The following is an 18,868-nucleotide window of genomic DNA, read 5'->3' as shown; positions in this document are numbered from 1 at the left end:
CACTTTTCAGCACAAATTTTGGTCTGTTTTTATTAACTATGACCTAAAATCTTTGATGTAGTAACCTAAAATTCAACAAGTATCTTCCTTTCATTTTATGTCACCATATATCCAAGTAAGGTTGCATCCGTTTATAAAATATTAGATTAAGCATTCCAAAACCAAAATGATTGACAAACTTGTGGATAGGTCTAAACTATATACAACCTTGCTACTTAGTCTCATGGCAAATAATATATGAGTGATAAAACTATGTTTGCAATATCTCACAAATTAATGATTGATTGAAAGTTAGTGTTTAAAGCCATATTAGAACACATATATAATATGGAGATCAGTTTTTATCAAAAAAGCTAGAGTGCCCGGAGAGACCCACCAATATTAACTTATAACCTAAGCAAATATAAATAGACACCATTACCTATATATATAACTAACACAACTGTATTGTATACATATCTTTATTTATAAATATACAAAACATTTTGTCCAAAAGTGTATCTTAACAAATTTATAGAATTTCAATTTTAGGTTAAGAAATGTGAAGAACTTCAACATCACTTGAAAATATTCAAAAATCATGGAAAGAAAAAATCATGGTAAAATTTTACAAGTAAAAATACTATTCAAAATACCTATTGAAAAGTCAGTAAGATTACAGATGTCTAAAAATCAAATTTGTTATTTCTTTCTTTAGACCTTAAGTTAAATATTAACCTATACCTCTTCAGACCTGAAAACAAACATTAAGCTATACCTCTCTTCAAACCATGAAGTTGCATAAATAATGATGTTTTATTATGTATTCTAACACACACCTAACCATTAGTAGCTGCAATGTACAACTGAACATTTTGGAGAATATACATTGTATCTAAATAACTTTCTGACCATTTATCAGTATTTAAAGAAAAAATTATATTCTGTAGTTAACAAAATTTTATGCAAGTAAAAATATACAAATGTACTAACATTAAGTTGTTTATTTGACTTTGTGATATAAAATTTATGATAACATGAAAACATTTATAACATTTATAATTTTTTCAAAAAATGTTAAAAAATTTTCCTTTTTTTCTGTAGTTGAGAAAAATGTTTATAAGTAAAATCATGCTCATTATTTGATTTACAACTGGAACTGTTTTAGTGAGTACTTCTTTAGTTCGTTCAGTGAACCATGACTTCTTTATAACCAATTGTCAATGTAGAAACTAACCATTAAAACCTTTCACTACCGGTTCTATAATCTGATTGGAAAGTAATATTAAATAATGTTTCTCTGATAAGCATCGAAAGAGGTGACATGATACTTTATATACATAATTGACTTATCAGACATACATATAAAGCACGTGTAAAGGGGAATGTAACATGTTTTACATTTGAACTATATTTTGGATTAGATTTTCAAGATAAAATGGAGATAACCCAAAGTGAAACATGTTCCATTACCAATAAATGAAAAACACCCAAGCAACAAAGCCTATACTTAACTTAAGTATCTGTCATATATCCTATACATATAATTCATTTGTTAAAATAATTTGTCATTTTATTTTAAATAACTTTTTAGTTGATACTTATTCAGGTAAATGTGGGATAATCCAATTTGAAAAATTACAAATGCACCTTCCAACTTTGATAATTTCCCTAAGTTACGAAACAAAAATAGAAAGTTCAAGTGTTATTACAGCTGAACAAATCATAGCACAAGGACAACGATGTCCAACCTTAGGGGAAATAACTCTTACAGAAATTATAGAATCCAAATGAAAGTAGGTTATATGTAAATGGACTATTGTGCTTAATTTAACTTCTGTATATATTATGTCACTTCTCCAGGTATTTATCATATGAAATAAAAAAAGTAATATTGATTTCATGGTCCACTTAACAAACAAGTAAACTTTACTTCTTTGTTCTTCTTACTAACTCAAGTATATCAGCTGAATTGAAAATACATTTATATAATGGTATTTACAATTTCAAATGAATAATAAGAAAATAATTTAATAAAAATTATTGATAACTATTCAATACAATATAATTTTAGAAACAATGTTGTGATTGAGTCCTTTCAACATTTATGGTTTGTGAAGCACATACATGGTTTAGGTATAGATGTTGATTTGACTATTACTCATTGACAGATAATTCAATGTTCTGTCATTTTCTCTTTTTAGGATGAATTATTCACACAAAAAATTATCCTTAAATTTCTGGATGATTATCAGCAGTAACTATGAGAAAACATCATAAAAATATACAACCTTATTAAACTATGAATATGAAAAAGGCAAAATAAAAAATGACTATATGAATACAAGGTATAATACAGTCTTTATCTCAAACTATTATCTTTTATGAAAGTTTAAAATATATGAAAATTTTCTTTATATACATTTTGTACAAATACATATAATACTTTAATAAATTTCTATTCAAAAATGCAAGCCCTTGCTTGTAATAGAAAATGTCTACTAGTTCAAACCTTAATTAATGGATAGATAAATTCATTTTAATTTGGTTTTTATTTATTTCATTACATTTATTTTCAGAACGCATTTTACAAATCTAGATTTCAATAAGTTCATTAGATCAAAAACATACATTGTAATACAATGAAAAAATCAAACCTTGAAACTGAACCATCACCTATATATTACTTGAGTCAAGTGTAAGTAGTTACTCTTGACATGTATCATCTGTACCTAGTCTAAGAATAAAATGTATACAATATGGAGATGTGGCTTTTTTTTTGCCAAAAGACCAAAGAAAAAAGATACATATAACTACAGGTCATCCTATAGTTTAAAGTTCACAAATTGATAATTAATATTTCATATAAAAGGTAATTACACAAACAAACTGGTTTTGTCAGTTAAAAAGTATCTTCAACGATGAGCTAACCCATACTGTTTGGTAACCTATAAAGGCCCCCAATAACAAAGCATGAAACAATACAAACAAGAAAACTAATGGCATAATTAAGCTAATAATATTACATGTATATGAAAAAAATGATGACAAGACAGCGACCAACAACAACCACTAGACTACAGACTCCTGGCTTAATTAAGGTGGTACATAACACTACATGGAGATAACTCTGTAAAAATCAGCTGAACGTTTTAATCACGTTCTATTGTTAAGGAAATATTAAGCTTCTCAATGATCAAAATTAGTGTTTGTCAAACTGCTATATATCCAATGAAACTTCTCCGATAAAGTGTGTGGTTCAAGTTTTTTGAAATTTTTATATTTTTGTCAAAGGGTCAAAGTAAATATTTTGTCAAAATTTTATGAAAAATAAAATAGCCAAATTAATTTTAGTCAAGGTGTTTGGTACCACCTTAAGGCACATAAAGAATGTAGCAGCGTTGAACATTTGTGAGCTGTCAAAACTACCTCTAAAATTGGACAGTAGTGTTACAGCAATAACATAGAACAAACTATTGTAACACACTTTCCCCATTTCTCAAAAATGTATCTACAGGAAAGATAAATATATAAAATGTATAGATAAATAATCATTATATAAATGTTATTCAAGCACTACTAACAAAACATCACAAAATAAAAAATCAGAAATTCATACTTAATTATTTGTATAATAGATAATTGCACAAACATACTGGTTTTGTTTATAAAAAGGTATATACAATTTATATAAACTGACAATTGTAACTTTGTATTGCAAACTTAAATTATATGCTTAAGTTTACATGTGGGTTAATGGCGGATCTCACAGATTTTTATGAAATTTGGAACTAAAGCATGTGGAAATGCATATGAATATCGAATACAATATATAAGTAACTTCTATACTTTCGTGATATTGCAAATTGAATATTCTGTAGAAAGAAGTACATTTGTATAGGATGCACATAAATATCACCAAATATATTGAATATTTTGACTGTAAATTATCTTTTCTCAAAAAACCTGTCCTCACTTTAAAAATTATCTGTTATTGCCTCTTAAATTTCCATTCTATTTAACATAAAAATTAAAGGGGTCACCAAATTCATTTTTGTTGCATAAAACATTCAAATGTATCTGTAATATTTAAAAAAAACATTGAAAATAACATTTTGATTCACAATGCTGTCACTTAGTCACACTTACTTTTACCTTTTCAGTACTGTTTTCAAGCTGTCAGAAGATTCAACTATTTATACACACAAAAAAACAAATTTGGTGACCCCCATTTAAATTTTTCAACAATAATCATTATAAAGGAAATTTCAAAAGCAATAACATATCACTTTTAAAGAAAATTTGTAGGAAAGTTTTTTAGAAAAATAATGATTTATGGTAAAAATTGTTGAACTCTTTCTACAATATTTACCTGTATTCTACACATTTGTACTTCTATTTCACGTAAATATAAAAATACTCATACAGTATAAAAGTTACATGTATAATTTTGTCAATCTTTATGAGTAGTGCCTCATGCTCTAGTTGCATGCAAAATTTCATGAAATTCTGTGAGATCACCAATTAAGTACCTGTTACCTGAAATCAGATCTTTCTTCAGTTCATAAATACCTATTTATCCTTTAATTTCAAAACATTCAGGACAGGTTCTCCCCAGAACAAGTCAATTTTCAAGATTTTATGACAGCAACTCCTGTTTACTCATTTTTTAACAATATATCCTTTGGGAAATACTGGCAATACACTCTCTGACAAAAATAAACGTGAGATCAAAAATTTATAAGGGTAATATCCATAAATATTAGGTCAGAGCATGTAGCCAATGTTTCCAAAATCAAAAACTAATCAGAAATCAACAAAAATTATTTACATTATACATTTTTTGAGTGAGAGTACCCAGGTTCATAATTTGAGACATCATAGCATCATATTAAGTTAAAAAAAATCTTTTTTGAAATAATGTTAATGTACATGTACATGTATATGTATATGTATATAAATAAGATGGGTTTCATTATTGTTCTGCAAAAATAATGCTGTTATTGTGCATTTTCATTGTTTCTCAGTCCTATATGAACTTTATAATATAATCTAGTTCTTCTTAGATTAAGCAGGTCTTCCAGATAGGACTTCCACAGCACCTGTACAGATGTGTGTTTTGCTTAACAGGTCAAATTAAAACAGAAAGTATCAGTTCTAAAACAAGGCAAAATTAATAGCATTATTTACATTAAATGCTTTAGAAAGTCAATAAACTTTTATTAGCGAACAAATTATTATGCAAAATATATATCGTCTTAATTCAAAATCTAACAAATATTTACTGTAAGTTATTGTAAGACAAAGACATACCATACATTGTAGCACACAAAAAGTGTATTTATGATAAAAATTAATGCAAATTGGGTAATGTTTTGATTTTACTATATACAGAATGGTCTTATGGGATGTTATGTCATATTGAGCAAATTTATTTGAAAATTAGTTATATTTTAATGTTTTGAATGATTATTTGATTTGTAATGCATTTAAGATATTATTTGCTGACCTTTAAAATATTTAAGCAGAAATAAACCATTTTGGTAAAATATACTGTAGCTTATGTGACTTTATGCCTCTATCAAAAGTTTGCTGAAGTAACGAACTAATCCAGAAATAAACAGGTAAAACCCCAAATAATTCCAGCAATGAAGAGCAGTGGAGGTCTTTAAATAATAGGTACAAACTTTAGAGGACGCGATATTGGAGTGTTTATTCCTCTTTTTAAGTCTTTTACATATTTAGTCAAAAGCTTACAAAGTTTTAATTATTTCAAGTATCCCAGAAAAAAATCATCTAAATTTAAAAGTCCCTGATTAAATTTAACTCTTGAAAAAATTGAGTGATGATTACAGTGCATAACAATAACTTTTATGAAAATAATGGGTATTGCAGACAAAACAATGTAACAAGAATAACTATCACAGATCTTACTGTACAAAATCACTAACAAAATCACAAAACAAATACTGTACAAATATTAAGTAATAACAATAATGTGGATTCATTTATTATCGTGGGTAACAATAATAAACAAACTTGTAAAAGTCTGAATAAGAGCCTATATAAATTGTATACTTTGTTTAACATTGAAATTCATGGTTTATCTGTACCCACAAAATCCACGAAAATTGGTATCTAAGGAATAATAATGAATCCACGGTAGTTAAAAAATGTAACAAATAACAATCATCATTTTGATCTGAGTAACAGTGTTTGTAAGTATGGTAGTCAAGGTCTGTCTCCATAGTAGTTCTATGTTTAACATTTAAATGCTTCTTTCCACTGAAAGTAAAGACAACATTATCAATTATAAACTATTTATATATTCTAAAGGTCTCAAACATTACAGAAATCATTATCTATTCATATTGATACTTGAAATCTATTTATCCAGAGTAAATTTATCTTCAAAAAGGGCATTTTTGAAAATATAAAAGTTTTAACTTATACACATTTGGTGTTTTGAAATAATATTACAATAGAAGATGTATTTGTGTAGCCAATATCCGATTAGGTGGAGTCTACTGTATTGTTAATAAATTATCAATACTGTTGAAACAAATAATTCAATGCTAAGATACATTTTTTTCAGTGATGTGAGCATAATGTTAATCATCTCTGACATTGAGTGCATTGATTGCTCAACTTCATGATAAACAGTAAATAGGTGGATGAACAAATATGAATGGCAAAATTTTCAATTGTGATAGTGAAGTTGTACATGTATGTAGAGTTGTTAAATGTATTTTCAATTTTATCATTAAATAAACCAAATAATGTATGATTTGTAATTTTTTGTTTTCAATAGCTATACTTAATGTATACTTTTGTTTCAATAAATTACTAGATTGCAAGTAGATCGTAAAATCACATGTAAAGACATTATTCTTCCTGAAACTTAATCTTACCAGATCTTTAGTGGTAATACTTTCAGGTTTCTCTTTTTCATTGTTCTCAATACTACTGTCTGCTCCGCTGTTGACAAGAAGCCGTAACAAATTGCACTTCTTTTTCCGTTCGAAATTAGCACCAGCAGCAAAATGTAAAGCTGTGTCACCTGACCGTGTTGTAGCATTCATCTTTGATCTTATTGTTTCTGGGTTTTTCTCTGTGTCACAATTGATGAAAACTTTGACCAGACTCAGATCACAGGTATCAATAACCAACATCAAGGGGGTTTTACTACTTCTATCCTCCTGTCAGAGAAAATTACAAACTTGCATTTTATATCAAGAATATCAGTATCCAACAGGCAAGCAGTCCAGAATACAAAAATATTCAGTATGACTTAGTATTGTATTTTTAGCAGTCTGCTTGTCATTTAATCCTTCAAATGTCTTTTACATTTAAAAGAAATATCCTCTTTTTAAACCGAATAAGAACATTTGTTTTGACAGTATTGTTTTTGTTTTCACTGATATGTTTCATTTGAGTTAGTGATAATGTTAATGAGAAAAATTATTCACAAATTAAAAGGAAAATAAGTGAACTTTTCCTTACTTTACACACATATTTGCATTTTGTACATTGTATCTTCCATCAAAATTAAATGCAAATTATGTACTTCTACCATTGTGACATAAATGAATATCATTATTGAAATATTTGGTATTAATTGATGTGATGTTAATACAAGTACCCCTAAATCTGTGTCAGCCTCATTCATTATCAACAATTTCACTGTCTTTGTACAATCCAGTCCTCCACGGTTACTACTGGGTAATCTGTGTGATTTAAGAGCTATATGAAGTGCTGTTAATCCTGAAATGTAAAAGCATTTACTTGACTGTAAAGTTCTTTAAAACTATAAGATAATATGAGTGATATTAGAGGCATACAAATCTAAAGTAAAAACACAAATGCTATGGTGCATTGACAGAAGATGAAAAAGAATTTTTTTGAATGGTATGTGTGGAGGGATTGAGATTCATTATCACGATTATTCCTGGGAAACCAATTTTTAAGGTAGACAGGTGAACCACGACTTTAAATGTTTAATGTAGTACAACTTTTCTATAGGCTTACATGAAGACTTAATCAAAACCAGGAAATCAAAAATCCATACAAATACAATTTTGTTTTAATTCATGAAAATTGGTATCTATGTAAATAAATGAATCCACAGTATAACTGAGATGATCTTAAGGATTGAAATAGAATGAGCTTTCAAAGTAAGCAAAAATTATTATTGCAAAATAGTTTGGTTTGTGAATTTGGTAAGATTACATTTCACAAGGCATAACTATACATTGAAAATGTAACAACCCTAAATAAAGATCGTTATCTTAATCTCATGGTAGGTACTTTTGTGTAGTAATGATGCAAAGCCTTCTAAATCTATCATTGAAAAAAAATCCATTTGTTCAGAAAAGAAGCCTATGGATTAACAAAGCTGCAACTGTAGATGTATGTTTTCCTGTCTTTTTGAGAAGAATATTGATCATTATGTCCTATACAGCCAACAAAATCAATTATTGAAAAACAATACAGTCCATATGCTCAATTTCATGATAGATAGTACTGTTATATTACAGGTCAGAGCAGATAAATATTATGATCTGGAATTCCAATTTCACCATTTGGAGACTATTCGTAGGTATAACTCTAGATGTGTATTTCTGGGAACAATTAGAAATCCGACTTTATCTGTATAAAATATTTCTTTGGTAAATTGTTATGTTTCTAGTAATTTTCGATATCTACTTCATAAGTTGGTTTAGTGAAGGTTTTGTTTGTTATGCTGTCCTCTTTAACATTCTCACTTAGTACATATAAACCAATTTTATCTTCTAAACTTACTGTCACTTTCACTCCTACAGTTAATATTCATGTCTGGTGATTCCAGTAACATCTTAGTTATCTCTATAGAGTTATCTCCCCTCTCTACAGACAACATTAAGGGTGTCCTTAGGTCATATGTCTCAGCTGAATACTGTATCTGTAAACATAAACAAAACATCAGTACAAAATTTAAGGCAATTTTCAGATTTGCCTAAATTGTTAAGCTTCTATTTTATTGACTTCCACTAAAATCTGTTCTAAATGAGATATAGCTAAGTATATAAAACTATAAATACATGTTTAAGATATCTCCTTCAGTTTATCATGATAATTTATACAGATTGCACATCAAATGTAAATTTTATAATTCTTACAATTATGTACATGTAAGTATGATATATTTAATTGATGTGTAATGCTACACATATACAAGATTATTTTTAATTTTTTTTTTCAAAACAATATACAAGGTGCTGAAAAACAAAACTCTAATATTAATAGTGGTAATATTAAAAAAGTCTTTAAAGCATACATGTATCCCTATATAAATTGTACATATATTTTCTGACAAATCATTTCTGCATCTTAAAGAATAAATGTCTGACAATCTAAGGGAGATAATTGAAAGATTTTTTTTTATTTGTAGTTTAAATTTATTTAAAATTTGTAAATTTTAGATTTACCTTTCCCTGTATGTTTGGATTTGCTCCATGATCTAATAAACACTGAACAAATTCTGTCTTCTCTGCTAACACAGCCAAGAACAAAGCAGTCTATAATCAAATCAGAAAAGTTTACAAAATATTTATAGATAACAGAATCTTTGCTAGGGATTTGTTAAACTTTCTGTGAATTGTAGGAGTGCTAAAATTGTTGTCAGAGGAATTTTTAAAATAATATTGAAAAAAAAAGTGAATAGTAATGTAAGATGGTTTTCTGCTCTGATTCCTTTGGATGACTGTATATATATCTATCACGATTGCCAGCTTAAACAAACATACTCAAATAAATTGTTATATAATTCAAAAAATTTGAATAAAAAGGCTCACTTCTTACAATTGATGATGATGATGGATGACTGCTTAACGTCCAACGGCAAATTAATATGCATATTCAGGACGAGAACATGTTAATGTAATATGAGTATTTACCCTGCTTTGTACTAGACCGACAAGCTGAGCCGGATTTTTAACATGTTAGTTCACAGTCTGCAGGAAGACATGTCATCTTACCCGGACACATTATTCTGACTCTGAGCCGACCAGCCTTTGCTCTTACTCCTGAATGCCGCGTGCTTAACGGAGAAGCAGCAAATACAAGTTCTTCTTACAACTAAAGAGGTATCAAAATGAAACATGCAATGGTTGATTTGGGGTATTCCACTAAATCTTGAGGTCAACCTGAAGAGGTCCAATAATTCGCTATTGAGACAAGAGTGTAAACTCCTTCATACTACCAGACTACTTTTTTTTTATTTCAAGGGATTTCTTTGTGCTTTCCTACAAGTATGTTATGTGTATATGAAATATAGATGAAAAGTTTTCTCCTACCCTCCACATGTTATTCTGTTTGTCAATTATATCTGATAACTGATCAGCTGTGTCCAATTCCAAATAATATAAGATCTTCTCCATATCATCATCTGTAAAGTCATCAGCAATCACCAAAGAATGTAGGACACTGTAACAGTTAGTGAAAGTCATCATCAGTATATAGAATGGAAAAATACATTAAATAATCATTGTGATCTATGTCATTTGAAGTACACAAGAAATGTTTTTGTCATGGGGTAGCTCTCTAAAACAAACTGCAAAAAGTTTTGTCTCCATTATTACAATCCTCAATGTTTTAATGAAAAATTAGAAAACATTGAAGAATACCTAATCAGGTGCCTGCAGTTCAGTGGTTGTCGTTGGTTCATGCCAGTCATATTTGTTTTTCATAAATTGTTTTATTATAAATTAGACAGTTGGTTTTCTCAATTGAATTGTTTCATAATTTTCATGTCGGGCCTTTCATTTGAACTTGGGTGGATAGTTTTCTCATTGGCAATTATACCACATCTCCTTATTTTTTTACCTACGTTGTATTTGACTCATTGACAGTGTTTAATTTATGTGGAAGCACACAATGTAGGTTGGATGTCAATAATGTTAAGGAAAAAATTCCTCTTTATATATTAATCAATACAAGGATATTGTTCCCCAATTTGAGTAGTGGGAAATGTAACGGAAGCTATACTGGATATTTAAGGATGTAATTTCAGTATACCACACATTCATATGCAAACAAACAATCTAATAACTCAAACTGTATTTAACTGTTTCTTTTTACAAGAGTTTCAAGTTTAGCCATCATTGCAGAAAATTTAAAGTTATTGTTTTGAAAATGATTTTTTGTCAATCAGCTCAAAATTAAGGTCAGTTGCAGTAAAGAACAGAAACTCCAAATTTGGTCTCAACTGTTGGGGCCAACAAAAGTACTAATGTAACCATAGTTACCTATCACCATCTTCATCAGCATCAGGAAAGTCAAGATGAGGCTGTTTTGGTGGAGATGGTTGTCCATCCTGACCTCTCCGTTTACGACTGGGGTCAACAACTTCAACAGTATCTGGTGACAAACGACAATTTTCCAAGGTAGTGACAACTTTACTGCTCGGACTTGTGGTATAAGAGTATTCATTGATGATGTTATTGATATCATTCAGATCATTATCATGATTATTCAGCGGGGAACTTTGACTAAACGCATCACTGCTGCTAGAATTACTATTCTCATTGAAATAATCAATGTCTTTTGAATCTCTATGTAAATTTGTGATTTCTTCAAACAATGGAAACTGCTGATCTGTTAATGAACGGAGGAATGGGTCATCTAAATCATATGTCGGACCATAGGGTACTTCATCTGTTTCTATATCATCTAAAAGGATTATCATGTGTTTTAGTGTTATTAATATGTATCAGTAATGCCTCAAGGTACTAAGAAAATGGTAGGAATAAACAAAGACATTCATACTGTTATGAGACAGTCACCCAACAACAGAATTAACCCAATGAAGCATTGTATCTTGTTTATATATCAAAACTCTGTGACATATTTTGGTTTTTTTTCTGTGTAATTTTGTTCTTTTTGATTTTGTTGGAAGCTACACAATGTGTTCACTGAATTGTAAAACATCTATGCAGTACTTTCCATTTTAAGATATAATTTTGTCTGACCTATGATTTATTTCCTCTGAGTTTATACTAGTGAAGGTTTCTTTTTGTAATTAGGCTCTTTACAGGAACAAAAGTGATAAATACATGTGCAAATCTACTGAACTGTTCATTTATAAATGTGTGGAAACATAATAGCAGCTATGTCTATGTGGGAAGATACACTTCTCAGATTGCTTATGTACATGTACTAGTCCTATCAATCTGTATTTAATTCTGACATGAGCTGCTGTGATCCAAATATAACAATCGTACATGTAAATACCTTTGTCATAGTAACAAACCAAATCATTTAGTTGGAACTTTGGAATTAGTCCTATCTCTCACACGCTCAATATAAACTCCCTACCTTGGTATTGTGTTTCCCTGTTGCTGTCCGATTGATGTGTACCCCACAACTATTTTTTTAATGAATAACTGGAAATTAGAAATTATTTCTTAACTTCAATTAAATTAAACATTTCACAGAAAAAAAACAAATCTGACTAAAATCTTACTGCTGCTTGATGATTTACTCCTGGATCCTGGTCCGTCTAATATATCTGGTAGTCTGCTATTGTTCCTCGGTATGTTAACTGGCCCATCACTAACATTTGGATCTGATCTAGCTGTTATCGGTCTTGAACGTCTGTTATACTGCCAAAATGGGAAGTGCTGACGTGACCACACCTGACAACTAAAGTCTACACCCTGAACAAGATTATTTTGTGGTGGAAACTTTGGTATGTTTTGATGGCCTATGTGGTTATCATTTGGAATATATGGAAAGCCATCTGGGGAATCAACTTTCACAACACTACCATAAAGTTCAGAAACTTTCAAATCTGGGAATTGCCAATCTTGAAATGATTGCTTCTGTATATAGTTTGAATTTACTGGTTGTCTAACCTGTGGCTTTCCTCTCTGAACAAGTCCATTCTGAAATATCAAAAATGTCAACAGTTACAACTATATTCTAGATATTCTTAAACAAAAAAACAATTTTACAGACAGAAATACACTAAAGTTTACAAATTCTAACAATCTGCTTGGTTGTATACTTTAGCATTATAACAAAGTATTATAATTATCATTTTGTTAAAAAAAAATTGCTTTTTCATTTCAGTTAAAATCATATGCAAATCTGGTGTAGATAAAAACAATAATGAAATTGTTTGGATGTATATGATAGATGAATACAGTAAAGTCAAAAATAAAGTAAATTTCATGTACATAAGGCAAATCACATGTCTTTGATACTACACTTATAATAGTGTGTCGCGTGCCACAATAGTTTTCTATGTTGTTTTTTTGTGTACTGTTGTTTTTCTTTTCGTTGTTTTTTGCCATGGCATTGTCAGTTTGTTTTCGATTTATGAATTTGAATATCCCTTTGGTGTCTTTCTCATAGCAACCATGTGTAAACATACTCAAGTCTAACTATAATCAAACTTACAGGTCCTTTAGATTTAAGTTTCTCTATTTTAAGACTCAACAAGAGGTCACAAAGATCGTCTGTACTTTTCTCTCCTGTCTTTCCATTGTTTTCAGTAACTTGTAACTTTGTCATCCCTATAAATAAAACAGAGACTGTAAATTCTGAAATTAATGTGCGCATTCAATATTGTAAATTACTTATTACTGGTAAAAATGTGAGATCTAATCATTGCCCTTGCAGAATTTTGAGAAGGAGAATTCATACATGTCAACTGACCCAGATTTTGCGGGTCACAACCAGGAATTTAAGACATACCCGCAATTTTTTTATAGTTCCCAGGGTCATCAATTAACCTGTAATTTCGGCATTTAATCTTTTTTCACCTGTATTCTTGTGCCTTGAGACTTTTTAAATATGAAATGATAGATTTCTTAGGTTATTTTCCTTTGAAATACCGGCAAATTCATAATTCTTCCTGGACAGGAAGTTCAACTAGCTGTGTAAACTGTCAAATTAAGTGACCCATTAAGTGCATGGCTTCACTTGGCAGCTTTGGTGTCAAACGCACTATTTATTAACACCAATTACCTTAGCCTAAGGTCATAAATAATTTGTGTATTTCAAAGATGTTTGACAAAAAATTTGAGTTACTCCCCCTTTTTTGACACTTTTCACAGTATACTCCTTAATGTCAAGGAACAGTAAATGATCTATGTCACAGATTTTGGTGAAATTTTGCATGAAACTGGCTTGTTATTTTTATCTTTTATTTTCTGAAATATTACTGATTGAATTCTTTCAAAATAGGTGAACTCCAATGACCTGCATTTTCATTTTCAGAGGTTGTCAGGTATGAGAATTATTACTGAAATTATGAATGCGAGTTTTTAGTAATTTTCTGCATTAATAAAAACATCACAATAATTCCTGAATGCACAGTAAGCATGGTAAGTGCAAATTTTATGAAAAATTTAGACAGCAAGGTTCTACAAACTAAATCAGACAGTTCATTTGTAATAAAAACATTGTTAAAAATCTTTTTGGTTGACACACTCTTTGTGTTAGTCCCAAAAGCCTAATGAAATTTGCATGTTTTAGTTAAATTTGGTGGCAAATTAAGATTTATGCTAATTAAAACATCATATAAGATGTATAAAGAATGCTGATACATGTACATAAATTTTCAAACAAAAATACATATTTTCTTTCTAGTCATTGTAAAAGCTATGCTATATTATGAAAATCGCCATTTATTCTTATGTGAAAATTACGCTAGAAATAGGGGCCGTATTACAACGTGGGACCTTATCAAACATACTTCTTTGTATATACATGTATCTGATTACCAAATAGTATTACTTAGTCTAAATAATAAGGACTTCTAATTTGGTCCTCTTTCACAGGCAACAACTGCCCATTTCTAATTGTCTAGATAGCAAACCATGATCGCACACACATCATCATCTAAGAATAAACTGCTTCGCTGAGCGCAGCTAGATACGCCCGCAGAGGTCCAACCCTGAACAGTTGGGGCGAAAATGGACACAATATTCAAGCTTGATTCAGGTCTGAATTTGGATTGTAATTAAATATTTGACATATTATAGGTGTCTGAATAAATGTATTCAAAGAACTTGTAATTGGTTATATGAATTGAATTTATGTTCAATTAAAGATTTCTTGCTGTTGTGCAATACTTAGTAAATCTGTTGTCAGACTATAAACAAATAAAGTATAATTAATTCTCAATGTCATATTAGAAATTTATGAAAATAAAAAGGGAGCTTACATCAATAGATATAAACAATTCACCAAAGTTTCATGAGAATTGGTGACAGCATTTTTGAGTTATTGTCAGAAAACTGGAAAATCACCCCTTTTTAATGAATAAAACCCCATAACTCAGAAATGTAAAATGTAAAATTTATAAAATTCTAAAGGGAGCTTACATCAATACATACAAACAATTCACCAAAGTTTCATAAGAATTGCTGAAAGCATTTGTGAGTTTTTGTCTGATAACTGGAAAGTCCCCCCTTTTTTTATGAATAAAACCCCGTAACTCGGAAACGTAAAATCTAAAATTTATAAAAATCAAAAGGGAGCTCATGTCAATAGATATAAACAATTCACCACAATTTCTTGCAAGTTGGTGAAAGCATTCTTGACTTATTGTCCGAAAACTGGAAAATCCCCCTTTTTTTAATGAATAAAACCCCATAACTCGGAAACGTAAAATCTAAATTTTATAAAAAACGAAAGGGAGCTCACGTCAATAGATATAAACAATTCACCAAAGTTTTATGCAAATTGGTTTAAGCAATTTTGAGTTAATGTCCGACATGTTGACGACGGACAGACGGACGGACGGACAGAGGTATACCATAATACGTCCCGTAAACGGGCGTATAAAAAAGTCTCTTCTTTTTTTTTTTTTGATGTATTTTTGTTTGTTTAATTTGTATTTTAATTTTTGTTTTTGTTTTCTAAATATTCATTTATTTATATTTATATATTTATTTTTTTCTGTATTATTGTTTTCTTTCTGTCTTCACTTTTCTGTCTTTTCACATAAATCCATATACATGTACATTATATTAAATAGATATACCATTCTATACATACATGCATGCTCATACATATATTTTGTATTATATTGCTATAAATGTTAAATGGAGAAGACTTCATAAGTCTGTTTTGACTTGTGTCTTATCCAATTTGTACTTGAACAAATAAAATATGTTTAAACTAACAACTGCCCATTATTAACTTAGATAGGGGGAGTGTTGCTCAATCTTGATTTTTCTGTAAAGTAATGATTTGTGACCAATCATGTTGGTCTCAATAATTAGCAACAAGAAGAATTTTAGAATATTAGCAACAGAAAGACAAATTTGGAGACAAAAAAGTGTCTATACTATTAAAACAATAAATTTATAGAAAAAAGTCAATGAATTAGTCATTTGATTATTTGTATCATTGTTTTATAAAGTTTCAAATTGTGTTGTATTTTGTAGCAGTCCAACTTAACAGTCTTGTAATGAATTTTGTTATTTTTTTTTATTTCAAAGTATGTATCATCCTTTAATCATCTGATTATACTAATTGCCTATAAAGAACAGAGAAAAATGGCATTAAAATTAAAGAATAAAGAAATGACCCCCTCCAAACATACACACAAACATAAACAAAACACTCTACATAAATATTGATTCATTCATTTGTACACTATGCTGTAAACTGTATATATATATATATTATCTATATTATCTGAAATATATCCTGTATAATAAATAAAAAAACCTCTTTTTCTTGAACAAATGATTATTTTCTCCTATTAATGTATAATAAAATAATGAAAATACATTTACGATGCAGTCCAGTAAATCCGCCAACATAAGGCTTTGATCGTATGTATTTCTGCTTAATTATATACAAATTGTATCAAATTTAATATAAATCGATTCACTGACAAATCATTTTGAGTAATTTATCTCATTTCCCACAAAATATCTGAAATAAATTTATTAAAATCAACAAAACACTGAGTGGGTCATCTGTGTTTTTATCGGAAATGTGTTTGTCTGGTAAATCTGCCCATGACAGTAAATATGTACGGAGGGCCAGTATATCACATATTTATGAAAGGAAAAGGTGATCTATTAATAGACCACTTAAAAAGTGATTCCAGATAATCCAAAAAAAAAAATTTCAAGTCATAAATGAGTTTTGTAAGCAATAATATGATTATCACTAGCTTTAGGTACTGTATTATATATATCACTAGATATTTTCATAATAAAGGATTTCTCTTTAAAATTTGACATGCAGTGATGATAAGTACAGTTCCTATGAATAAAATAGCAGATGAAATATTCACGGAAGTGACAAATACAATTACCAGACATTACTGGGTCTAAATTTTTTTTATATTTATATGTTTCCATAATTATTTATTTGATGAATTAATATTTAGATTTCTTGATGCTAAAATTTTTTTCATGCTAATTTAATTTTCTTTTCACAAAGTTATTCTTCTTGTCACTTCTTAGCGCTAATTAGTGAGACCCCGCTCATGTTTCCTGTTAAACTGGACCCCTGTTGTGTTCACTTATCGCTACACTAACAACAGGTACGGCCTAAATCCCATGGTCAACTTTCTGACTACGTGATTTAATAATTTAGACTAGAATAGTGCATCATGGGATCTGTTTATTGATCTTTTTTATGTATTATATTGATAGGAACTCAAACGCGAAATTAACACATTTATATCCCTACTGAGTTCTCAAGGAAATGAAAGATACTGGCTCAGTTTATCATGAATACGATAACACGCTCGTGGGGAATTTATCTGCGCTGCCACCATGGGGGTTAATTAACAGATACTTATTAATTTTGCGGCATCTCGGTATTAACATTTGAGGTCAAGTTGTCAAAAGTTCCTGTCAATATAATTGGTAAATTTCGTAGTGAATTTAAATTTGTTAGAATCGTGCAATTAATGCCGAGGTGACAATGGCTCCAACCCGTTCCTTTGGTGCGAAGCTTTAGATGGAATGGCGGATCAGTTCAGTTTCCTGTTTGTTTTCTTCCCTTTGGCCAGGGTCATGTGTGTTTATTGCCTTCTTCCAATATAGGGATGATTTTATATCATATCATAAAATATTTTCTTTACCTAATTTGTCTTATTCAAATGTATTGTTAACTTGAAATTAAGTATGCAGTCAACGTTAAGAAAATACTCTTTACAGTGAAGGTAAACAGGTGAAGAAGGTTCACTAAACAGTTGTTGTCTTCCAGAAGAAATAATTCATACCAGAATTAAAGTCTGAATGTTCTACAGGTTCAAGCTTTATGTTCTTTCTTGTCTGAAATATTCCAGACTCTTCAAAAACCATGTTCTATACAATTATATCTTCATTTCATGTAAACAGGAACATATTTGGAATGTTGTCATAAAAAATATTGTGTTCCGAATGGATCATAAGTTATCTCCCATTGAATTCCGATACATTTACGACCAACCATGACAACATATTAAATTGCGTTTTAACTACTTCAAAACATCTTTAATCATGCAGTTTCGTTTTTCTGTTGATTTATTTAAAGTAACCCATAAACAATTCTCGTCATTTAATCGCAGCCATAAAATTTAGAAACAAAATGTTTGTGAAACTTGATTAATGTGATAAGTTAAGAGATGCTCCGAAAAGCGGGAAGTGCTGGGAAATTACCGAATTTATTTTCTACTTAATCTTTTCGTACGAATTTGTAAACAAAGTTGATTTATTGATATTCGCGATTACCAATCACTAAATTAGAAAAATAGTAAAATAACCTGATTCAGACTAAATGCGAATACATATTAAGTGTAAACTCACTCGACTCACGACCAATACATGTATGAACTTTTGTTGTCACTAGACGTCCGTCGTCCGTCACTCGTAATCTTATTTTTAAGATC

The 18,868-nt window shown here is 29.6% G+C and overlaps 1 protein-coding gene across 1 annotated transcript; it reads right to left on the bottom strand.

Annotated features, from left to right (window-relative positions):
• Positions 1-445: 445 nt before the first annotated feature.
• LOC127700230 (uncharacterized) lies at positions 446-18,364 on the bottom strand. Its single transcript, XM_052203653.1, has 10 exons — positions 18,221-18,364; positions 13,420-13,535; positions 12,482-12,902; positions 11,265-11,688; positions 10,314-10,443; positions 9,447-9,536; positions 8,782-8,920; positions 7,622-7,743; positions 6,891-7,178; positions 446-6,264 (listed from the first exon to the last, which is right to left on the bottom strand). Exons 1-10 carry the CDS (start codon positions 18,300-18,302, stop codon positions 6,241-6,243), a joined length of 1,836 nt encoding a protein of 611 aa, XP_052059613.1. The 5' UTR covers positions 18,303-18,364; the 3' UTR covers positions 446-6,240.
• Between the last annotated feature and the right edge of the window lie 504 nt (positions 18,365-18,868).

This window comes from Mytilus californianus, unplaced genomic scaffold (genome assembly GCF_021869535.1).
Source record: "Mytilus californianus isolate M0D057914Y unplaced genomic scaffold, xbMytCali1.0.p SCAF_5, whole genome shotgun sequence".
NCBI classification, from domain to species: Eukaryota; Metazoa; Mollusca; class Bivalvia; order Mytilida; family Mytilidae; genus Mytilus; species Mytilus californianus.
Note: the sequence above shows the minus strand (reverse complement) of the source record. Positions and strands in the feature narration are given on the sequence as shown.

Excerpts from the sequence above, each read along its gene's own strand:
- LOC127700230 (XM_052203653.1), bottom strand. The coding sequence starts at position 18,302 with ATGGTTTTTGAAGAGTCTGGAATATTTCAGACAAGAAAGAACATAAAG. Across the intron at positions 13,536-18,220 it reads ACATTCAGACTTTAATTCTG|GGATGACAAAGTTACAAGTT; the intron begins GTATGAATTATT and ends TTTTATTTATAG. Across the intron at positions 11,689-12,481 it reads GAGTAAATCATCAAGCAGCA|ATGATATAGAAACAGATGAA; the intron begins GTAAGATTTTAG and ends TAATCCTTTTAG.